Source organism: Petromyzon marinus, chromosome 56 (assembly GCF_048934315.1).
Source record: "Petromyzon marinus isolate PM22_M1 ecotype Great Lakes invasive population chromosome 56, UKy_Petmar_22M1.pri1.0, whole genome shotgun sequence".
Taxonomy (NCBI): domain Eukaryota; kingdom Metazoa; phylum Chordata; class Hyperoartia; order Petromyzontiformes; family Petromyzontidae; genus Petromyzon; species Petromyzon marinus.
Genome location: NC_133722.1, coordinates 5,648,369 through 5,673,601, shown reverse-complemented (window position 1 = coordinate 5,673,601; position 25,233 = coordinate 5,648,369). Strand labels below are relative to the sequence as shown.

Below are 25,233 nucleotides of genomic sequence, written 5' to 3'. Positions count from 1 at the left end.
GTCAGAGATCGGTCTGTGTGTACACTGTGTAAACACCCAGTCACAGACCGGCCTAGAGACCCAGTCAGAGATCGGTCTGTGTGTACACTGTGTAAACACCCAGTCACAGACCGGCCTAGAGACCAAGTCAGAGATCGGTCTGTGTGTGCACTGTGTAAACACCCAGTCACGGACCGGCCTAGAGACCAAGTCAGAGATCGGTCTGTGTGTACACTGTGTAAACACCCAGTCACAGACCGGCCTAGAGACCCATTCAGAGATCGGTCTGTGAGTACACTGTGTAAACACCCAGTCACAGGCCGGCCTAGAGAGCCAGTCAGAGATCGGTCTGTGTGTACACTGTGTAAACACCCAGTCACAGACCGGCCTAGAGACCCAGTCAGAGATCGGTCTGTGTGCACACTGTGTAAACAGCCAGTCACAGGCCGGCCTAAAGACCCAGTCAGAGATCGGTCTGTGTGTACACTGTGTAAACACCCAGTCACAGACCGGCCTAGAGACCCAGTCAGAGATCGGTCTGTGTGTACACTGTGTAAACACCCAGTCACAGACCGGCCTAGAGACCCAGTCAGAGATCGGTCTGTGTGTACACTGTGTAAACACCCAGTCACGGACCGGCCTAGAGACCAAGTCAGAGATCGGTCTGTGTGTACACTGTGTAAACACCCAGTCACAGACCGGCCTAGAGACCCATTCAGAGATCGGTCTGTGTGTACACTGTGTAAACACCCAGTCACAGGCCGGCCTAGAGAGCCAGTCAGAGATCGGTCTGTGTGTACACTGTGTAAACACCCAGTCACAGACCGGCCTAGAGACCCAGTCAGAGATCGGTCTGTGTGTACACTGTGTAAACACCCAGTCACAGACCGGCCTAGAGACCCAGTCAGAGATCGGTCTGTGTGTACACTGTGTAAACACCCAGTCACAGACCGGCCTAGAGACCCAGTCAGAGATCGGTCTGTGTGTACACTGTGTAAACACCCAGTCACAGACCGGCCTAGAGACCCAGTCAGAGATCGGTCTGTATGTACACTGTGTAAACACCTAGTCACAGACCGGCCTAGAGACCAAGTCAGAGATCGGTCTGTGTGTACACTCTGTAAACACCCAGTCACAGACCGGCCTAGAGACCCAGTCAGAGATCGGTCTGTGTGTACACTGTGTAAACACCCAGTCACAGGCCGGCCTAGAGACCCAGTCAGAGATCGGTCCGTGTGTACACTGTAAAAGCCCAGTCACAGACCGGCCTAGAGACCAATTCATATATCGGTCTGTGTGTACACTGTGTAAACACCCAGTCACAGACCGGCCTAGAGACTCAGTCAGAGATCGGTCTGTGTGTACACTGTGTAAACACCCAGTCACAGACCGGCCTAGAGACCCAGTCAGAGATCGGTCTGTGTGTACACTGTGTAAACACCCAGTCACAGACCGGCATAGAGACCCAGTCAGAGATCGGTCTGTGTGTACACTGTGTAAACACCCAGTCACAGACCGGCCTAGAGACTCAGTCAGAGATCGGTCTGTGTGTACACTGTGTAAACACCCAGTCACAGACCGGCCTAGAGACCCAGTCAGAGATCGGTCTGTGTGTACACTGTGTAAACACCCAGTCAGAGACCGGCCTAGAGACTCAGTCAGAGATCGGTCTGTGTGTACACTGTGTAAACACCCAGTCACAGACCGGCCTAGAGACCCAGTCAGAGATCGGTCTGTGTGTACACTGTGTAAACACCCAGTCACATACCGGCCTAGAGACCCAGTCAGAGATCGGTCTGTGTGCACACTGTGTAAACACCCAGTCACAGACCGGCCTAGAGACCCAGTCAGAGATCGGTCTGTGTGTACACTGTGTAAACACCCAGTCACGGACCGGCCTGCCAGTTTGTCTACATTCGCATGTTAGAACTTCTTTCACACCACACTTGGCCGTACACTGCCTGCCGTGCCGACTTCCCCGCAATGCCAGACTCATCCTCTCGACAAAGCCTCACTGCGCTAACACCGGGCCCTCTCTCTGCGCGCGCTTTGCTGGGATCAGAATTCTCAGTCTCCCTGGCGAGTCCGATCACTCGAAGACCGCTAGAGGACATAGCAACTCGAGTTGCGTGCGTCGGGGAGTGGGGGCGGATGAGGAGGAGGAGGGGGGGAGGGGCCAGCGGGTGACGGGGATTGTGGAATTATTTTTTTGGTAACGGCGAAAGATCCTCTTGACGCTATAGCGCCGGGCGGGCGGAGTGTGCGAGCGATTACCGCCGTATGGTTGCGATCGCCGCTGTTCGACACGCCGGAAAGGCAAGGGGGGGAGGGGGGGGTTGTGTGCACGCGTACGCACTCCACGGTTATGAATTCATATTTATATATTACTAGCTGTACTACCCGGCTTCGCCCGGGACTCGGATCCACCACGCGATGTTCACACACCACACCAGTTGCTCGTTTGAGGCTGAGTCGACCTAGGGCAGGCCCAGGACCGGTAAAAATAATCGTCACCGGTGGTGGCCGTGAGCGGGAATCGAACTCGGGTCGCCGGGTTCGTAGCGCAGCGTAGCGCTAACCGCTACACTACAATGCGTTACGCTTTCACACACAGACACACACAGATACACACACACAGACAGACACATACACAGCACGCTAACCACTACACTACAATGCGTTACGCTTCCACATGCGGCGGTCACGTGACATTGAGCCCCCCCCCCCCAAAAAAAAAGTGTATTTTTATAATTTGTGCATGGTGTACAGTCTGGAAAGTACCCACATGGCAAATTTCAAGTTTGTTGCATGTCGGGAAGTACGCTAAACATTTTGAACAGACACACATCCCCAACTTTGCCTTTTATACATATGGAGATTATACCAATAGTAAAATGTAACGCAAGTTTCCGCTCCATTCGGTTCACATTGCAGGAGCGAGAAAAGCGATGCAGACTCGCACCAACACCACAACCACCACCACCACAACCACCACCACGCATTTGCAAACCGGCACCGCATCACCACCATAACCACCACCACGCGAACGCATACCAACACCACACCACCACCACCACCACGCCTACACAAATTGACTCCACACCACCACCACCACCCCCCCTCCACACCGCATATACAAACCGATTCACCATCGCCACGACCAGCACCACCACGCGTACACAGACAGACACCTCCACCACCACCAACCCCCCGTTTGGCAGTGGGCCACGAGGGTTGCGTGAGGGGAGGGGGGAGGGATTGAGGGGAGGGAGGGGGGGGAGGGATTGAGGGGAGGGAGGGGGGATTGAGGGGAGGGAGGGATTGAGGGGAGGGGGGGAGGGATTGAGGGAGGGGGGGAGGGATTGAGGGGAGGGAGGGGGGGTGGGGATTGAGGGGAGGGAGGTGGGGAGAGCGAGGTGGGGAGAAAGAGCTACTCAGCCCATGACCCACATCGAGCGGGCCGGCAGAGCGACGCTGTGGCTGGCAAATGCAGCGAACTTTCCTGGAAAGCTTCAACCGCGCAGACAGACGACACGCAGGCACGCAGACGGCCCAGGCGCAGACACGTGGCGCGCTATCAGGCAGGGCCATCGCAGAGGCACGGCACGCGGCCACCGCTCTCCGTTACGCCACCTCTGCTGCACACGGCCGTGCACCACCACTACCCCCCCCCCTCCACCCGGTCCACCCACGCTCTCCTATTAAGGCCGGCGTGGTGCACGAAAGGGGGGCTAGGTGGAGTGGCCGACAAATATCCCACCAGACCACGTGTCCCTGCCCCACCCCACGTGACCTGATGTTCACGGACTGTACTTGTTTTCGGCCGAGTCGACTTGGGGGAAAGCCCCGGAGGACAGGCATGTACTGGACCAATAACAACAACAACGCCCGCCAGTCAGCCGCCAAATTGCGGTGGGCGTCATCACCACGGTGCCTGTGCCAGGCTAGGTGCACTTTGAGACTAGCAAGTGAATTTTAAAGGCTCACTGACAGGAGGTCACGGGACAGACCCCGCAGGTGCCATGGGTTGCCTGAGTGAGATGACCGGTAGATGCACCACCAGCTGTACCCCCTACTGTGCCAGGCTAGGTGCATGAGGAGGTCTCGGGACAGACCCTGCAGGTGCCATGGGTTGGCTGACTGAGATGACCGGTAGATGCACTACCAGCTGTACCCCCCGACTGTGCCAGGCTAGGTGCAGGAGGAGGTCTCGAGACAGACCCTGCAGGTGCCATGGGTTGGCTGACTGAGATGACCGGTAGATGCACCACCAGCTGTAACCCCCCCCCCTACTGTGCCAACTTGCTGTATTTTATCCGCCCGACGCTCCACTCGTTGTTGTGAGCGTCGCTCCTCTGCCTCCCGTTGTTGCATGGAGGGCGACTGCCTCCAACTAACCCAGTAGCAGCGTCCTTCACGAGCCTACTTCATATACACACACAACTTGACAATGATGATACAGTTGATCATCGCTTATCCAGCGGTCCCGGGACCGAACTGGGGAATTCAGTGTCAAATATTACATACGGTACATTATACACTACATGCAACTTAAACAATGAAAATACTGCACGCGTGTATACATTTGTCATGACTAATAGCTGCAGCAATAAAGACAGAAAGTATACACGATCCGGAGAAAAGTGCGCCGTGTCACGCGGCGTTTGCCGGAGGGACCGGCTTAAAGGCTGCAATCGGTCCGGCGATTTGCCAAATAAAGACGTTGAAACAAGAGCGTCGTGGTGCTACGTAACGCCACCGCACCACGCAGAGTCTTCGACATTTGTAGTGGCAAGTACGGTACGGTAAAACACGGTGACTTTTTACAGCGGGACATTAATTTTTTTGCCTCCTTTGTACGTTTATTTATGGCAATTTCACATCGTAAACGCATTAAAAACACACACACAAAAGAAAACCGCACACACACACACGCGCACAATACCCACAAACATTATGCTATACTAAAACATTTGCAACAACAAAAAAGCCTATTTTAAAAAAAAAACGATAATTATCTTGCGTTTTGAAAATTCCGGCACTCCCCTTTCCTTCCCTCTCCCCCTAAGCCACCGGATTCATCTTCGATCAACTGTGGGGGGGGGGTGGGGGGGTGGTTGCGGCCGGGGAATTGAACTCAAGGTCGTGTAGGTTTATAGCGCACGCCGTGACCCACCGGAGCCTTCGCTGACCATACACACGGCGCAGAGACACGAAGATCCCCCCTCCGCGTGTAGCCGAGATGCACCGCTCGTGGAAAGTGCTGGTGGTAAATCGGCTGTTAAGGTGTTATACGAAGGGGGTGCGTGGTGACTTAGGGGGTAGAGGGAAAGGAAGGGGGGTGCCGGAATTTTCAAAACGCAAGATAATCATCGTCGTTTAAAAATTGGCTTTTTTTTGTTGTTGCACATTTTAGTATAGCATAATGTTTGTGGGTATTGTGCGTGTGTGTGTGTGCGCGGTTTTCTTTCGTGTGTTTTTAATGTGTTTACGATGTGAAATTGCCATAAAGAAACGTACAAAGGAGGCAAAAAAATTAATGTCCCGCTGTAAAAAGCCACCGTGTTTTACCGTACCGTCCTTGCCACTACAAATGTCGAAGACTCTGCGTGGTGCGGTGGCGTTACGTAGCACCACGCCGCTCTTGTTTCAACGTCTTTATTTGGCAAATCGCCGGACCGATTGCAGCCTTTAAGCCGGTCCCCCCCTCCGGCAAACGCCGCGTGACACGGCGCACTTTTCTCCGGATCGTGTAGACTTTCTGTCAGCGCCACGGGGCCTTGCGTCCCGAGTGGCGATGCTTTTTTTTTAATACATTGCACCAGGTACGCATTTAAGACACGGCCGACCTTGGTAACAGCTCAGAGCCAGGTTTATATTCCACTTGGCAATGATGCAAGCCACCGGCTTCTAAGTGCCATAACCACGACACCACAGCCGATAAAGAAACAGACAAAGATCAACAGTGTAGCCACAAACACAGTCGGGGGCAAGTGCTGTTTGGCGAGTAGCACCTATGAAGGCCGGCACTGTGGCACACGAGCGGGTGCGGGGTGGCCAACACCAAACCCGGCCGCCTTTGTCTCCCTCGTGGCGATGTTAACACACCACACCCGGGTACTCATTTGAGGCCGGGTCGATCTAGGGGAGGGGGGGCCTCTAGACCGGTTCCGATGATAATCGGTGCTGGGGTTGCTGCGTTCATAGCACTGTGCGCGAACCCGCTCCCCACCGCTCCCCGCACCAAGCCACACACACACACTTAGAAATGTTTATATTTTCAACACGCACACATAAGCGTTTAAAAGGAAAGGCACGGACGATGTGTAGATCACAACGGCGATTTCCATCGCGAAGCTCTCAAAACACAAGGGGCTTCCAAACTTCAAGCCCAAGTTGATTTCGGGTTTGCCGTAACAGCCAGGTTTTGGTGGCGACTCTCGCACTCTCGCTCTCCAGCGGCAGGAGTGGCGTCCGAGCGAGCGCGGCGCGGCCCTCTTGGCAGCCATCGTCTCGCTTCCCCAAGAGGTCGCCGCAGGCTCGGCAAAAACCGAGATGTTAACAACCTCGCCTGGTATGCAGGAGGTCGGGGGTTCGATTCTGACCCTCGCATACATTATGTATTTGGAGTTTGCATTTCTCTCTCTCTCATTGGCATCACGGTGGCTAGGCGATGTTAACTACCGCGCCTGGTATGCAGGAGTTCGTGGGTTCGATCCCGACCCTGTCACCTGCTGTATACATTTGGAGTTTGCGGTGTCCGTCTTCCCGTGGTGAGATGTTAATTACATCGCCTGGTATACAGGAGGACGTAGGTTCGTTCCCGACCCTAACCATGCCTGCTGCTGCATATTTGGAGTTTGCATGTCTCTCTCTCATCATCATCACGGTGGCTAGGAGATCTCAACTACCTCGCCTGGTCTACAGGAGGTCGTGGGTTCGATCCTGACCCTCACACGCCCGTCGTATATTTGGAGCTTGCCTGCATCTCTCCCCATGGCCGCGTGGATTTTTCTGGGTCATCCGTTTCCCCCCCCCCCCCACATTTAGAATCGACGTCATGCTTTTACAGTATTTGGCCGCTATAAATGTCCAAGTGATGAGCCGCTTCGTTGCGCTATCGTTCGTGACATTTGACCACGCAAGGCCCACCGAGGTTTGCCGGTGATGATGTGGGGAGCGGAAGGGTAGCGAGCGTTTGGCGCACTGCGCTATGAACACGGCGGCCAGAGTTCGATTCCCACTCACGGCCAACGCCGGTTCACGATCATCTGCTGCAGCGGTGCTGGGCCTCCCCGAGGTCAACTCAGCCTCAAATGAGCACTCGGTGCGGTGTGTAGTAAATATCGCCGCGAGGGAGACAAAGGCGGCCGGGCGCGGTGTTGGCCAGCCTCCCCCGTGTGCCGTGCCGGCCTTCATAGGTGCTACTCGCTAACAGCACTTGTCCCAACAGTCTGTTAAGGCTATATGGTAGATCTTTGCCTTTGATGGGGATGATGAGACTGTGAAAGTTGGCACAATTGGTGCATCAGCCAGTCATCTCAGTCAGGCAACCCATGGCACCTGGGTCTGCCCCGAGACCTCCTCTGCCAGCTGCCCCGCCCCCCGCACCCCATCATTCCCCCCCCACCCCATCTCCCCATCGCCCCCTTCGCCCCCCTCGCCCCCATCGCATCTCCCCCCAAAATCCCCCGCGCCATCTCTCCCTTCCTCGGCACTCCGCCCCCTCACCCCACCCACCCCAGATTGGGAGGCGCTGCCCCCTTCTTGCTGGAACCAACCGCCCGTCCAAATTCCTTTCCCGCTGCCGAGCCGGCAACCCCAAGCCAGGACAACCACCACCCACAGCCTCCCCGCCAACCAAACCATCGCCACCACAGCCGCCGCCAACGCCAAAGATCCCCCCGTATAGCCTGAACAGACTGTTGGGGCAAGTGCTGTTAAGGCGAGCACCTACGAAGGCCGTCACGGCACACGACGGGGTGAGGTGGCCAGCACCAGGCGCGCAAACACAGACGCATCCCACACATGCGGGTCTCAAAACACAGGTATGCACACAGACAAAGGTACGCACACAAAGGTACGCACACAAAGGTACGCACACAAAGGTACGCACACAAAGGTACGCACACAAAGGTACGCACACAAAGGTACGCACACAAAGGTACGCACACAAAGGTACGCACACAAAGGTACGCACACAAAGGTACGCAACACTGACACAGGTTTCTCACACACAGGCCGCACATCACTCACATAGACAAGACAAAGAACCCCCGTGTAGCCTCAACAGACTGTAGGGAGCAAGTGCTGTTAAGCGAGCACCGATGAAGACCGGAACGGCACACGAGGGGGGTGGGGTGGCCAGCACCACGCCCGGCCGCATTTGTCTCCCCTGTGGCGATGTTTACACACCGCACCAGGTACTCATTTGAGGCCGAGTTGACCTAAGGGAGGCCCATGACCGGTTCAGATAATCGTCACCGGTGTTGGCCGCCGCCGCCACTACCGCTACCACCACCACCGCTGCCGCCACCCTCCCACCTCCACGTGGCACTTCAGCCGCCCAATGACCTAGGGGAGGCCTAGGACCAGTTCAAATATTTACCACAGTTAATGGGCCACGTGGATACTCGATTCACACACAGGATATTAAAAACCTCTCCCCGGGCAGTGTGCGGCGACTGCGGTCACCGCCCAGAGCAGAAACCACGGGGGGGGGGCCACGAAAACGCAAACTCTGTGCCCGAGACAGAAACCCACTCCCGCCACTCCCGACTCCGCAACCACCCGGCTCATCGGCCACCTCGATGTTCAAGTACAGCTGCCGCTCGACACCGCCATCGGGCAGCCATACGGAGATTGGTCGAGGGCGGGACCGAACTCGGGTCGCCGGGGTTCACGGCGCGGTGCAACAAAGCCAAAGATCCGCCGCATGACCTTCGTAGACTGTTGGGGCAAGTCCTGTCAGCGGGCAGCACCTATGAAGGCCGGCGCAGCAACACGAGGGGGTGGGTGGCCAGCACGCGAGAGGGTGGGTGGCCGGCGCCACGCACGACTGCCTTCGTCGTCCCCAGTGGCAAAGTTTGCACACACTGATCACTTGAGGCCGAGACGGCACAAGCGCGCGCACGCGCAGAGGGGACAAGGTTCCACGATTTATTTCAGAGCGGCACACGGGCAAACGAAATGCACCTCACCGAGTCGCGAGGAATGTCTGCTCGCAGTCCACGCGGAATGCCAAAGCCAACGGCAAAAGCGAGAGCGCAGCGCGAGATAATAAACACCGGGACGAGAAGTATTCGCCACACGCGGCACTGTGGGGAAGAGGACACAGCGCTATGCAAGTTCAACAGAGGGCTCGCACCAAAGCACTGAGGCCAGAGTCTCATGGACTCGGCCTCAAGGGGGCTGTGTCCGTGAGCATCGCTTACCGGCAGCGGTCTTTCGTAAACATTTCACGCGGAGGCGTCATCGTCTGGACTTTAACTGTCGGGCAGCTCGGGTATGAGACTGGCAGAGTGATGGGGTCTCCAGACAATAGACTGGCAGAGTGATGGGGTCTCCAGACAATAGACTGGCAGACCGGTCTCTGATGGCGTCCCTAGACAATAGACTGGCAGACCGGTCTCTGATGGGGTCTCCAGACAATAGACTGGCAGGCCGGTCTCTAATGGGGTCTCTAGACAATAGACTGGCAGACCGGTCTCTGATGGGGTCTCCAGACAATAGACTGGCAGGCCGGTCTCTGATGGGGTCTCCAGACAATAGACTGGCAGGCCGGTCTCTGATGGGGTCTCCAGACAATAGACTGGCAGGCCGGTCTCTGATGGGGTCTCCAGACAATAGACTGGCAGGCCGGTCTCTAATGGGGTCTCTAGACAATAGACTGGCAGACCGGTCTCTGATGGCGTCCCTAGACAATAGACTGGCAGGCCGGTCTCTGATGGTGTCTCCAGATAAGACTGACAGGCCGGTCTCTGATGGGGTCTCTAGACAATAGACTGACAGCCCGGTCTCTGATGGCGTCCCTAGACAATAGACTGGCAGGCCGGTCTCTGATGGGGTCTCTAGACAATAGACTGATAGACCGGTCTCTGATGGGGTCTCCAGACAATAGACTGGCAGGCCGGTCTCTGATGGCGTCCCTAGACAATAGACTGGCAGGCCGGTCTCTGATGGTGTCTCTAGACAATAGACTGGCAGGCCGGTCTCTGATGGGGTCTCTAGACAATAGACTGATAGACCGGTCTCTGATGGGGTCTCCAGACAATAGACTGTCAGGTCTCTGATGGGGTCTCCAGACAATAGACTGACAGACCAGTCTCTGATGGGGTCTCTAGACAATAGACTGACAGACCGGTCTCTGATGGGGTCTCCAGACAATAGACTGGCAGGCCGGTCTCTGATGGGGTCTCTAGACAATAGACTGGCAGGCCGGTCTCTGATGGGGTCTCTAGACAATAGACTGATAGACCGGTCTCTGATGGCGTCCCTAGACAATAGACTGGCAGGCCGGTCTCTGATGGGGTCTCTAGACAATAGACTGATAGACCGGTCTCTGATGGTGTCCCTAGACAATAGACTGGCAGGCCGGTCTCTGATGGGGTCTCTAGACAATAGACTGATAGACCGGTCTCTAGACAATAGACTGATAGACCGGTCTCTGATGGGGTCTCGAGACAATAGACTGACAGGTCTCTGATGGGTTCTCTAGACAATAGACTGATAGACCGGTCTCTGATGGGGTCTCCAGACAATAGACTGACAGGTCTCCGATGGGTTCTCCAGACAAGGTTGGGAGACAGAGCCTCGGGCGTGCACGAGACGCAAAACGAGAAGCACGCACGAGGCGGTAGAGCAAGACGGTTGCCGACCACGTGTGTGCGCACAGTCGTGCCCCCATCTCCTTATCTCTTCCGAGCGAGGGTTATCTCTGGGCACTGCGGGTTTCCTCCCAAGTTAAACAAAAATACATTCTCAACGAGGACTCAAATCGGCCAAACGTAGCACGCACGTACAAAGTAAAAAAAGGCGCAGCCCTGCAATTCCTCTCCCTGTCCCACTGCTGGTGGAAGGGCCCTCTGTAGGAGAGCACACCCCCCCCCCCTCCCCCTAGGAGGGGGTCCGCATGGGCCCTGGGGTCCCACCTCACTACACCCCCCCCCACACCACGAGGGTATTTGGTCTACTCTTCCACGTTGACCAGACATCTTGGAAGATGTGAAGGGGGGGGGGGGTGGTGGTATCGATACTACCCCCACCGCACGTGACCTGCCGATAGTCGGCCGTTTACAACGCCGTGTGGATAAAAGAGGTGCCGCGTGGTGGTGGTGGTGGCGGAGGATTGAGAAATGGGCACCCTTTGACCTCTGGAGTACAAGTACAGCGTGCTTGACCATGACTCCACTCGAGGGGGTATTATTATTATTCGTATCGACGGCAACAGCTCGGATTTGCTCCCTCGCTCGTTTCAGCATTACCTTTGTTGCGTGTAAGATGCATTGTCCTTGTGCTGTTCACATTTTGGCGTTATTCTCTGGTCTGACACTGGTGGTGAGACTAGGCCATAAGGTAGGCTGCCGTCTCTGGTGTAGGCCAATCGGTTTTAAAGACATTGCATGTATTATTATAATCAGAGCATGTATGTTTGATTTTTTTCGTTCATAATAAAGGTTTTTGGGTTAGATCGCGTTATTTATAAATGTGTCGTAAACCCTCCACCACCCGACACGGCCAATCAGCAAAAAAAGTGTCACGTTGACAAAAGACAAAAAATTCACCACTTTAGCCCACCGGTGTGTTGAAGAGTGAATCCACAACATTTACAGTTTGATTTTTTTCGATTTAAAGCTTTCGTGACTGCAGGGATTCATATTCTTGGTTCTTTCGGTAAAGTCACGTAGAAGGGAAACAAAATAATAAAAATATAAAACAATAAAATTCTCACGACGTTTCGACTGCAACACAAGCAATCATCATCAGGTGTGAAAACCACAGGAATATTTTTTTTAAAAGTCACTTTTTTATAAATTGTATCGGTTTATTTTTATTATTTTATTATTTCCCTTCTACATGACTTTACCGAAAGAACCAAGAATATGAAACACAGATTCTTATTTTTCACACTTTTTTTTCCTCCTCCGTTTACTGGGTTTGCCTCCTGTGTAAGTCAGTCCCCTGCATTGCACTGCATCACTACTCAGCGTTCAAACCTGGTTCAATGAAGTTAGTCAGTCAGTCAATCAGTCAGGGTGGGGAGGTGGGGAGAGCGGTGGACGCAGCGATTAGCGGCACCACGCGCCGAATCCGGCGAACCTGAAAACCACTGCCGGCCACGGCCAACGTCATTGACAACATCACCGACAAGCGGCGGCACCTTGCCAACTCCACCGCCGTTTGTCCCCGAAAGCGCCGTTTTGCGAGTCGTTTTGGCAGAAACAATGCGGACCGCGACGCCGGCACGCAACAGAGCAGCTCGGCTCTTCCCCCGGACCGACACTACCCACGAGAGAGAAGCAGGGGGGGGGGGGCTAAGGGGGGGGGGGCTAAGGGTGGGGGCAGAGGGGGGGGTCCTTATGTGACGTCCACCACGGCGCATTAACCAGGAGTGGCCTACCAATCCACATTCCGCCAGTGGCAGAGATTCCACATTGATATGGCGAGGGACGGGAATGTCCCATAAGACAACTGCTGTTGACTTCCGCTCCCCCCGCTTCCCACAAAAACGGAACTAGTTTAGTCGGACCCTGGGGAGGCACGGTGTAGGCTTAGACGACCCCTGACCAGGATTTTAACTCGCTGTCGCAGAGCCACGTGGGCCAGTCCGTGAAAGTGAAAAGAATTTGTGGGAACCTCCCTGCCTCACTCCCCTCCTTCCCTGCAGCACTCCATCTTCCTTCCCTGCCTCACGTAAAGTCTTGGCTGACGGGTTAGAGTGAGAAGGGAGAGGCAGGAGAGTGAGTGGAGGGGAGTAGAGTGAGGTCGCAAAGGCAAAGATCCCCCATACAGCTTTCACAGAATGTTGGGGCAAGGGCTGTTAGGAAAGCACCTCTGAAGGCCGGCACAGCACACGAGGGGATGGGTGGCCAACACTACGCCCGGCCGCCTTTGTCTCCCTCGGGGCGACGTTTTTACACACCCCCACCAGGTACTCATTTGAGGCAGAGCAGAGCTAGGGGAGGCCCAGGACCGGCTCAAATAACCACCACCGGTGTTGACCATGAGCGGGAATCGAACTCGGAATCGCCGGGGTTCGTGGTAGTGCAGCGCGCCAACCGCTACACCACCATGAACCCCAACACGCACGCAAACGCGCGTACGTACACGAGGTTTTGATAGACAATAACAACGCCACGCAAGAGGAGCGGCCGCCCTCCTACTCCACCACCGGGGTTGATGACGGCACAAAGCGCCACGAGCCACGATCGCATTCCAGCGTCTGTTCCGAACAGCCGTTCAAGTTCCAAACGGAAGAATGATGGATGGTGACGATGATGAGAGACCGTGGCGATGATGGGCAGAGGCCTGCATCCAGCAGTGGATAGACCACGGCGTGATGTTGGAGGAGGGCGACGATGGTGAGACACGGCGGCGATGATGGGCAGGTCTGCATCCAGCAGTGGATAGTCAATGGCACGTGGTAAAACTATATCATGATAATGAACATGATAGGTGGGGGGGGGTGTGAAACGTTCACGATTGTGGATGCCTTGCAACAGGGGGCAATGACTCGAACGCTACTCGCGACTGACGAAAATTATGATGGGGGGGGGGGGGGAGAATCCTTCCTCCAGCAGTAGATAGACCACGGCTCGCAACGATGTTGTGATGACAGTGATGACGGCGGGGAGGCTTTCGCTCCAACAGTGGAGAGAGCAGGGATCATGATGGCGATAATGATGGGGAGGGCATTCGTGCAACAGTGGTTAACACCATGGCTCAGGATGATGTAGAGGCTTTCATCCAGCAGTGGATAAACCACGTGGAGGAGTAAAATGGGGACGTGGCGTCATGTGTGCCGGGCGGATCGATGACGTCACGAAACGTGACGTCATGCGCGCTGGGCGGCTCGATGACATCATGTCTCCTCTCGTATTTAAGGGGGACCCCCGTGACAAAAGCGGGGTCACTGTGGGAACGGGTAGAGTGAGAAGGGTGGAGAGGGAACCAGGGGTAGAGAGGGATCGAGTGGAGAGTCTGGAGTGAAGCCCGGTGGTAGCCGTAGGAGGTGCTGCTCTTCCCGGTCGGTGGGGTTGGAAAATTCCCCCATCCGACTCGAGAGAGAGAGACCGGAGCTAGCCGGGCTGGACCAGGACTTAGTGTAGGACCACCTAAACCCTGGGAGTTGTCACCCTTTGTGTATCGTAATATCTTGAATAAACCCTTGGCGAAAGCCCTTACCTCCCAAGCCGTCTCCTCAACACATGTATCACGATGTAGACTTTCACCCAGCAGTGGCTCGACCATGGTGCATTATGTTGACTTTCATCCAACACCGGATAGTCCATGGCTCATGATTAGGATGATGATAATGGGAAGGCCCCTTCATCCAGCAGTGGAAAGGCCGTGGCTACGATGATATCGATGATGAAGAGTCCTGTGTGTGTGCATGCATGCATGCATGAACACTGGGGCTTACACGACGACAGCCGCCACCGAACAAAGGAAAAGTTCCCCCGTGTAGCCCGAACAGACTTGTTGGGGGCAAGTGCTGTTAGCGAGTAGCCAACGGTGAAGGCCGGCACCGCACACGAGGGGGTGGGGGTGGCCAGCACCACGCCTGGCCGCCTCCGTCTCCCCAGTGGCGATGTTTTTACACACCGCACCAGGTGCTCATTTGAGGCCGAGTCGACCTAGGGGAGGAGGCTCAGGACAGGTTCAGATAATCGTCACCAGTGTTGGCCGTGAGCGAGAATAGAACTCAGGTGGCCGGGTTCGTAGAGCGGCACGATAACCGCGACAATACCGCTACACCACACAGCCATCACCAACAACGACACACCATTCGCTACTAAGTGACGGTGACGTCACCAAGGCGCTTGTGCCAGGCTCGGTGCACATTAAGGCCACCTGAAGTGTCGAACGCCCGCTGGCAGGAGTCACTGGGCAGACCCAGGTGCCACGAGTCGACTACTTACCGAGATGATTGACCGATGCACCACCTGTGCCCCCCCCCCCTACTGTGCCAACTTGCTGCGTTTAAGCCACCCGGCACTCCGCTCGTTGTTGAGAGAGCATCGCTCCTCTGCCAGAGGGCAACTGGCCTCCGACTGCCCAGTAAGCAGCGTCCTTCACGAGCCAACCTCCGCAACCACCATCATCGCCCATTATGTGAGCGAGCGAGTGGACGAGACACGTCGTAAAGGTTTGTCACAAACAAAACGTGCCAATTCGTTACTACGTCAGCACACCGGTTGTGTGTTGGGGGAGTGAAGCCGTAACAATAGTGGTCGCGAAAGCCTACGTTGGTTCAACTGGACAAGACACACGGGGGGAGCGGTGGCGCAGCGGTTAGCGCACTGGGGCAATGAATCCCGACTAACCCAAGTTCGATTCACAACCCACTCGCAGGCGAATAAACAACGGTGACGAATTGGAACCTGTCCTGGAACCTACCCCCCCCCCCCGGTGCGGCGTTTGTCAGCATCAGCACCGGGGAGACAAAGGCGGCCGGGGGTGGTGTTGGCTCCTCACCCCACCCCTCCTTTGTATGCCATACCGGCTTTCACAGGTGTTCATTCACAGCACTATGGCAATAAAATAGGAGTTGCGTTAAGATGTTCAAACACCAGATAGATACATTTTGCAAGGAATATCAATACTCTATGGGGGTTCTTTCGGTAAAGTCACGTAGGATAGAATTTTTTTTAGCGTTTTCTTTCATTATTTTTCTATCTACGTGACTTTACCGAAAGAACCAGAGACTATGGATTCCTGCAGTCACGAAAGCTTCAAATCAAGAAGGAATATCGAGCGACTGCATTAACCGCACGCGGCACTTGTGGCGAACATGCAAACAAACACGCCCTGATAATTATTGATGGCATTATCTTTGAAACTCATTGGCCTACACCAGAGACAGCGGCCTTCTTTAGTGGCCCAGTCTCACCACCAGTGTCAGACCAGAAGACAACGCCTAAAGGCGGACAGTACAAAGACAATGCCACACGTAGCAGAGAATTGAGAGCTCGGGGTGAGCAGCTGTATGATGGGGACCCTTTTTGCCAGTTTCAAAGTGTAAAAAATAAAAATGGGTTTTACCCCTTTCTGGCAATACAACAGTTGTGTTAAGATGTTCAAACACCAAATAAGAGGACCTTTTTGCAAGGAAATATCAAGTTCGCATTAACCACACGTCCTTGCGGTGAACATGCAAAGATGTCTCTGGTATAGGCCAATCAGTTTCAAAGTAATGCATTTCTAATTATGAGAGCCATGTTCACCACATTTACCGTGTGGTGGTTAATGCAGTACTTGATTCCTTGCAAAAGTTTATATTTGGTATTTGAACATCTTTAACACAACTCCTGTGATGATGATGATGAGAGACACGCAAACTCCAAATATACAGCAGGCATCGTCAGGGTCGGGAACGAACTCATGACCTGGATACACCAGGCGAGGTAGTTAACATCTCACCACCGTGATGATGATGAGAGACACGCAAACTCCAAATATACAGCAGGCATCGTCAGGGTCGGGATCGAACCCATGATCCTCCTGCATGCCAGGCGAGGGAGTTAATGCCTCCTACTTTCTGTACCTGCCACTTCATCATCCTCAATCAGCCACGATCTACCCACCACAATACGCAGGCCTCCCCACTGCAACGATAATCTACGAGCAAGGGTCTGGATTTTTGTTTGACGTAATAATAACATTCAAGTCTTTAACTGTACTACTCCCACGCACAACTACCCCGCCCCCCACCCTATCCCCAAGCACTCTGGCAACACTAGTTTTGACTTATTTGGTCCTTACCAGCAGTGTCGTACCTTGTTTAAACTCTTGCAGGCGAGTGTGATGTGTGGCGTTTTAAATCCCGCAAAGTGTGGTCCGGTGCGCTCTATTTAAATCACAATATTGCAGATGGAGGGGATTTCGGTCATCCACGTGGTTCCTGCAATGGGAGTTTGTATTTTTGGACCTTGGACAAATATAGTTTTTGTTTTAGTTTCGCGTGTGCCTAAAAGTCCAAAGACAAAAGGTCCCCCCCTCCGCCTAGCCTACAACAAGACGATTGGGGCAAGTAAGACTGAGAATATAATTTTATACTGGAGAAATCCACTGAGCTGTGAAGCTCTTTTTCACGGATGCCCTGTATGGGCGCGGGGTCAGTGGATATAGAACACAGCGCCTCATCCCGAGCTAGAAATGCTCTGCCACGTGTGGCATTGTCATTGTACCGTCCGCCTTTTGGCGTTAAGTCTCTGGTCTGACACTGGTGGCGAGACTAGGCCATGAAAGAAGGCCGCCGTCTCTGGTGTATGCCAATCCGTTTCAAAGCTAATGCCATAAATTATCACAGCCACGTTTGTTTGCATGTTCACCACAAGTACCAGTGGTGTAGTCAGTGCAGAACTTGATTGCTTGCAAGAGATTTCTCTTTGGTGTGGAACGTCTCAACACAACTTCTGCTTTATTTGCCAGAAAGGGTGAAAACACTATTCTCTTATGCAGTCACGAAAGCTTTAATTCTTTATTAACACCATTCTTATTTTTTTTTGCCACATGGCGTTAACAAGGTTGTTGGCGGCCTATCGTCTTAGGCAGAAGTTCTCCGGACATCCATGCCACGTTTCCTCTCGTCGGTGAATAATCCCCGAAGTCCGCTACGCAACAGCCAAAAAAACTTCCTCTAACGTGCACCAAACTATACTGTTCAGTGTTTAACACACACACACATACCACACGTGCAGTGCTCACGTACCGTTTGCTCGTGTTCTGGACAGAGACTCAGGTTGTTGTTGTGACACTGCTCGTTATTCTGTTTACAACAGCATAGAGCGCGAGAAATTACTAATTCGCATCGCTAATAATGAGCACGTTACCAACCACGCAACCTGCAATGGATGCGCGGGCACGGGATTGCTTGTTAAAAACTAAAGTCACATTGCGGGATTTTTCCGCTGCACGTTGCCGCAACATTCACACTGTAACCTTCACCACACACCCTGTCAACCCATACGATTAACCCCGTATTCCTGTACAGGGGAATTGAGTTCAGGGTCCACACGGAGGCCAGCCGTTTCCATACGGGCAAAATATTTACATTTTTTTGTCTATTTGTTTGTGTTTCGCCCCTTGTTATGGGACTTTGTAGGGTGAACGTTGAGATTTATAAGGGGCACGGGGGTGACCAATAAGGTCTGAATTGGTCTGTAATAAGGTAGGGCACTCATAAGGGTTTGATAGGTTTGCTACTATACACTACACTACTATACACACTATTATATAATACCGTACACTACACGACTATACACACCGCTACTACACACCGGTCAACCCATACGGTTTACCCAGTATTCTTGTACAGGGAAATAGAGTTTTCAGATCCATATGGCATACAGTCGTTTCAATACGGGCAAAAATAAATATTGCCTCATTATTTTTTGTGTTTCGCCCTTGCGTTTGGGACTTTGTAGGATGAACTTTGAGATTTATAAAGGGGCACGGTGTGACCAGTCAGGTTTTGAATTGTTCTGTAATAAGGTAGGGCACTGATAAGGGCGTTAGACACAGGTATGCTCCACTACAGTGACACGGGCCACGACATTTGTCGCTGTTAACGTAGTCCCGGAACTGCCGCCTCTACACATTCGCGTTATCAGCACGTGTCCTGTAGACAAAGATCCCCCGTATAGCCTGAACAGACTGTTGGGGCAAGTGCTGTTAGAGCACACAATCACACACAACGCCTCTTACAAGATTGCAAACCCGATGGTGATTTGTATATAGGGGCTGAAAGATGCCGGGAAAATATCTAATTGCGATTTTTCTGACAGATATATTACGATTTGATTTGCGATTACATTTTTTTAAAGTCAAGCTTCAGTTCAATATTCAGTGTATAATATTTAAAACGCGTGATGGATCATTACCACGTGATACCATCAACATATTAACTGCTCTATATATACTAATGCAAGGATGAGAACGTAAAAGATGAATTGCATCCAATATGTATTTATTAAAATGTTTTAATTAAAATAGAACAAATATATAACACTTAAGTTAAATAAAGTTATAATAATAAAAAAATAAAACAATCCCAATAAGAGAGTAATCGGTCTATTCAAATGGCAAAAAAAATCGCAGCCTTTGCGATTTGCTAATCGCATGGTTTCAAATTGCGATTTCGATTCGAAATCGATTAATCGTTCAGCCCTAGTTGCATAGTGCACGCACGTGTCCTGCAGTTCACACAATCACACACACACACAAACGTCTCTTGCAAGATTGCAAACCCGATGGCGATGTGTGGGTTGCGTACTGCTCACGCCAGCATTCGCGTTATCAGCACACGTGCCATGTATTGAGCACGCAAATCACACACCACCTCGTGTACAAGATCGCAAACCCGAGGGTGGGTGGTTTCCGTACTTGTAAGGCTGCACCGTGTCCTGCGTTGTTGCTGCATTAGCAGTGCTGGAACGCGCGCGTGTTGTTTAAGTGCAGCGCTAAAGCAACGTGCGAGACACACGTGGACATGTGCAGCGCGGCACACAACATCGCGTTATACCACAGGCTTGCGTGGTTAAAGGTTGGCCCAATAACCACCCCCATGTGGCGGGGACCTGGCTCCTATCCAGCAGTGGAGTTGTGACACGCAACTCTTGTAGCGAGTTCCGCACACCGCGTTGTGCAGCACACGGACGGACGAATTCGAGGAACTTTTATTTGACCGCTGCTGTAATTTCCCACGCGTTGATGATACAGGACTTCTCGTTGAGCGATTTTATCATTTGCGACAGGCAGGTCCCGCTTGTGAACAAGGATCTCTATGTTACAGTACAAGCTCACTGGGCCGTTTGCCTGGTTGAAATAATAACAAAAAACTAAAAAAATTGTGTTTAGTTTTTAGTTTTAGATGTTGTGACAAGATCCGCAAGCACCACCAACTTCAACATTGGCAGCAGCAGCAATAGTGGTTGCGGCATCAGCAACATTAATAACCAGCAGCTTTAAAAGCTGCTTTACAGCTGGCATCACCACTAGCACCAGAATCACCATCAAAATCACCATCATCCACCAGCAACAATTTCACCCCTCCTCTTCCACCACCACCATAACCATCATCCACCAGCAATAACTCCACCCCTCCTCTTCCACCACCACCATCATCAACACCTCTTATTACAGCACGGTTGGCTACGTACGGTGCGAAAGAAGTTGAGCGCACAGTGCACGTAGAGAGATCACCCGTGTATCCTGTACAGCTTGTTGGGAGAGAGTAGTGCCCTGAGCGAGTTGGCAGCTGACGCCTCCGAAGGGCCCGCACGGTACACGAGGGGGGTTTATAGGTGGGGCAGCGAAGCAACAACACCAACACCACCACCATCAACCACCAACACCACCACCATCAACCACCACCACCACCCCCACCAGCTCCTCATTACCTTTGCACCCGGGCGACCCGGGGCTGCGCGGCTCAGGCGAGGCCGCCTGCCTCGCGGGGCTCGCAGCAGCAGCAGCAGCCGGCCCCGAGCCCGCGTCGCCCGGCTGGGCCGCGCCGCCGTGCCCGGGGCCGAACCCAGGCGCGGCCGCCTGAGCTGCGGGGGAAGACGCCGGGCTGCCCGTCGTCGCCGCCGCCACCATCACCACAGCCGGGGCGATGGTGGCCGGCGTAGTAGCCGCTGCCGCCGCCGCGGAGGAGGAAGCAGCAGCAGCTGCTGCTGTCCCCCCCGCATTGTTGTGCGGGCAGCCCTGCTGCGTCTGGGCAGCAGGGCTGGAGGCCGGGGCAGGGCCGCGGGTAGCGGTCGAGGCGGCCGCGCCGAGCAGCTGGAAGGGAACGGTCGCGCGCAGGGGTTGGTGCTTGCGGCCCGGCTGCGGGGGGGAGCCGTTGCGTCGGACCCGGGACACTTGCGAGGAAGACATCGGCGCGTGCCCCTCGAGGGAGCAAACGCCGACCGGGGGGGGTGGTGGGACGCGACCTCGACAAAACAAGCAAACAAACAAAAAGTTCCCTACTACTTTGCGGGCGTTAACCGGGGTTAGGCTCGGCGTTTTATGAACCGCGATGCGCCGTGCGCTTCGATACGTTCGCGTATCTTGTCGGTTGCCGTGTGCGCGAGTCCTTTGTTCGCCGTGGCGTCGGGTGATCGCGCATTTGCTCAGCACGGGCGACTCGTGCTGCTGCTGCTGCGGTGGTGGTGGTCCGGATCAGGACGAACGTAGGATCCACTTCCTACCGGGCGCCTCGCTGCGCCCGAATGAAGCCTGAGCGGCTCACTGACCGCGCCTCTTATACTCGGGCTGCCGCTAGCACTCATTGGGCGGCGGTGTTGCACGTGACTGTACGGCGACGCGTGTTGATTGGTACGTTGAGAAGAGAGAGATGGGGTGGGGTTGAGAGCGCGCTGTCACGTGGATAAACAGCACGTGGTTGGTGGTGGTGTGGAAGACCTGGCGTCAATATCCACGTGAAATGTATTCATTGCCGAGGGGTGGTGGTGGTGGTGATGATGCTTCGTGATGGTACTGACGATGATGGTGATGATACGAGGAATTCTACTTGGTGATGGTGATCGTGGTGATGGTGATGAGTGATTATCGTGGTGGTTGGTCGTGGTTGTGATGGGACTAGCAATGGCGGTGATGATACTGGTCCAAGTGTTGGTCATAGTGGTTGGCTGGCAGTGTAGTGCAATGATGATGGTAATTGAACGGTAGTAATTGTAGCGGTGAGGGTGAAAGTGGTAGAGTTGCATTTATGAGAGGTGCGGTGACCATTTTAAACACATTCCTGCGGAGGGAGCTGGTAGGAACGTTGGGTTGCTCGGTCAATGGCCAGGGTCAACGGCTGCACCACGTGGTGTATTCCGCAAATATGCCCGACTGTGAGGGCGGGCACAAGCCGGCGTGAGTAGGTGAAACGTTGAGTTTTATAAGGGCACCACGGGGTGACCAGCCCCTCCCCACCCAGCCCCACCCTCCCAAACCCAGCCCCTCCCCACCCTCCCCACCTAGCCCCTGCCCACCCTCCCCACCCAGCCCTCCCCACCCTCCCCTCTCCACCCAGCCCCGCCCCTCCCATTTTTGGATGTACGACGGACGGACGGACACAATAATCCCCTGTGGGCTGGTGTAACCAGGAGGTTCCTACCAGTATGATGGTTATGAACCCACTGAAGTTCAATCATGTTTATTATTCAGTATTTACGTTGATTGTTGAGGGGCCGTCCATAAATGACGTCACGCGATTTTGACCCCCCCCCCCTCCTCGTCACACGGTGTCACGAAAAGTCAGACCCCCCTCTCAAGTATGACGTCACAAAGCTCTGCCCCCCCCCCCCAAATATTTCCATTTTGAAAATAAAACATGCTTCAAATCGCTTTAAACTATTGCCATCGTAGTGCGTATTTAATGTGGCGCTGCACTCTAATGTTGTAGGAGTGTTGTTATAACAATTAGTGTTGTTATAACAATTCTATATTTATTAAAAGTTGCGCATTTTAATGTGACGTCACATTTCTCAACCCCCCCCCTCGTCACACATCGTCACAAATGTCTGACCCCCCCCCCCCCTCTAGGTGCGTGACATCATTTATGGACGGCCCCTTACCAGGTAAGGCCCGCTGAGCTAAATAGCTCTTGTTCAGAAGCGAACTGGCAATCGCAGATGATAGCTCAACGAAGTGGCTTTTGTTGAACATTTGTAGCAGCCAAATACTTTAGACTCATGGATGTTTCTAAATGTGTAGGGGAAAACCGTGGATCCGGAGAAAAAATCCACGCGACCACGGGGAGAACGTGCAAACTCCAAATATACAGCAGAAGTCAGGGTCGAACCCCACAACCTCCTCCATACCAGGCGATGTAGTTAACATCTCGTCACCGCGGCAACCAAAAACAAGGGGCAATGATCCCCTGTACTCTTACAATTGTACGGGTAATGACATTTCGCATGGATAAAAAAAACCCCATTGAAGTCCTCGGCTTGTTACCATAAAACTGCACAAATTTATTTCACATTCAAGGTTAACATAATAACGACATTACGATCTATGGAACACAGCGTTCAGCGCTTCACATTCGCATCACACTGTGTGTGTTATATAGACGCTGTTGTGTTTGCAGCTAATATAGTTTACAGCTCTGGCATACATAATAGATGGGGATAACAGAAACCAGACGTCACTGTAGACTACCTCTTCTACGGCAGATGGATCCCCCCCCCACCCCCCTTGGTGTTTAAAGGCGTACACGGCAGGTGCGGCTCCTGAAGTCAATTGCAGGCAGTAAAACGATGAAGTCCACCAACCTTCCTCCCCCCTTTAACGGTTAGCCTGGGGGCGAGGACTGTAGAGCCCCCGGCGACTTGTACATACCTCGGGGGGCTCTGAGTGCGGTTCAGATGGACCCTGGGATACATTGCACTGCGTGTACTGTGTAGGGGCAACGCTAACCCCCGGTGTGTCCGTGCGTGCGTTTGGGGAGCGGTGGTGTAGCGCTTAGCGCGCTGCGCTACGAACCTGGCGGCCCGAGTTCGATTCCCGCTCACGGCAAACATCAGCGGCGATTATCTAAACCGGGCCTGGGTCTCCCCTAGGTCGACTCGGCCTCAAATAAGTACCTGGTGCGGTGCGTAAACATCGCCACTGGGGAGACAAAGGCGGCCGGGCGTGGTGCTGGCCACCCGCCCCCTCGTGTGCCGTTCTGGCCTTAATAGGTGCTGCTCGCTAACAGCACTTGCCCTAACAGTCTGTTAAGGCTATACGGGGGACAGTGCTATACAGCCAGATAATTATCGTTGTAGCAAAAGTAGCTACATATGCTACGGGCCCCGCACTTTCAAGGGCCCCGCGCTAAATGCTTTCAAGCGATCAATTCTGGTTCAGTGATTCTGCACTTGGTCTATGACTATAGTACTATACCGCCTTCGGCTTTTATGAACGACCGGGTGTTTTAAGGTTAGCGATTTGTCGTATTATCTGACTGTATAGCAAATGAAAAAATACAATAACTTTATTATGCGAGTAAAGCTTTTACGTGTTTTAATATCTACGTGTTTTTTTGTAGTTAGGACCCCTTTATAACGTATGCTACAGGCCCCGCACTAGCTTAATCCGGCACTGAAGGAGGATCTTTGTCACTGTTTGTCAGGCAACCCATCGAGCCTTCGACACTTCACGTGGTGGCCTCAAAGTGCATCTGGCCTGGCACAGGCACCGCGGTGACGTCACCGTCACTTAGTGGCTCATGGCTGGGTGTTGGTGCGTTTGTGCGAGAGGGAGGTTCGTTAAGGGGCGCTAGCGGGGGAGTTGGAGGCAGTCGCCCTCCGGCAACAAGTGTCAGAGCGGCGACGCTCTCACAACAACAGCAACAACAGCAACGACGGAGCAGAGCGCCGGGCGGATAAAATGCAGCAAAGTTGGCACAGTGGCGAGCTCAGTTGGCGAACCTTGCCAGTCATCTCGGTCAGCCAACCCATGGCTCCTGGGTCTGTTCCGTGACCTCCTGCCAGCGGCGAGCCTTCGACACTTACACGTGGCCTAAAACGTGCACCTAGTCTGGCACGTCTCCGCCATTTAGTGGTGAATGGCGGTTGTTGTTGTTTTGACGGTGGGTTTATCAGCACACGTTTAGGGGTGGTGGTGGTGTGGGTTATCGCTTGCGACCCGGGCACCACCAGGCAAGGTGTAGGTTAAAGGCGCAGCCCTGCAATTTTGCTTGCTCAGACACCCGCTGGCGAAACGGCCTCCTCTAGAGAATGTTTTTTTGGCCTACTCTTATCGTGCTGGCCCAGACGTTTTAATTTAATATTTCAAGAAAGTATGACAACCGCAGTGCTTTTGTTGTTGTTGTAAATATAAATGTGTTCGAAGGAGTGATCAATACCCTTGTACAGGATGAGTCTTAAATCTGTAACTACGCTCCAAGCCATTTATATATTTGGTTTCTTCAAGTGAGGTTGCAAAGTTAAGAGTGGTGAAAAGTATCTCGCACAACCTGGACACAGGTATGGGGACATTTCTGCAATTTTGCCTGCTCACGTCACTGCTGGAGGTCTCCACCACGGTCCAGGGAGA

At 53.5% G+C, this 25,233-nt stretch overlaps 1 protein-coding gene across 7 annotated transcripts in view; it reads right to left on the bottom strand.

Annotated features, from left to right (window-relative positions):
- LOC116954678 (uncharacterized) overlaps window positions 1–21,438 on the bottom strand; it is a 51,616-nt gene extending 30,178 nt beyond the window's left edge. For all 7 annotated transcript variants that reach the window (XR_012929684.1, XM_076052503.1, XM_076052505.1 and 4 more), the window contains exon 1: window positions 20,601–21,438. Coding sequence is in view for 6 of the 7 variants with exons in the window: in XM_076052503.1 (XP_075908618.1) it covers window positions 20,601–21,078 (478 nt within the window). In the remaining variant the exon portion in view is untranslated. The remainder of the gene's footprint in view (window positions 1–20,600) is intronic.
- Between the last annotated feature and the right edge of the window lie 3,795 nt (window positions 21,439–25,233).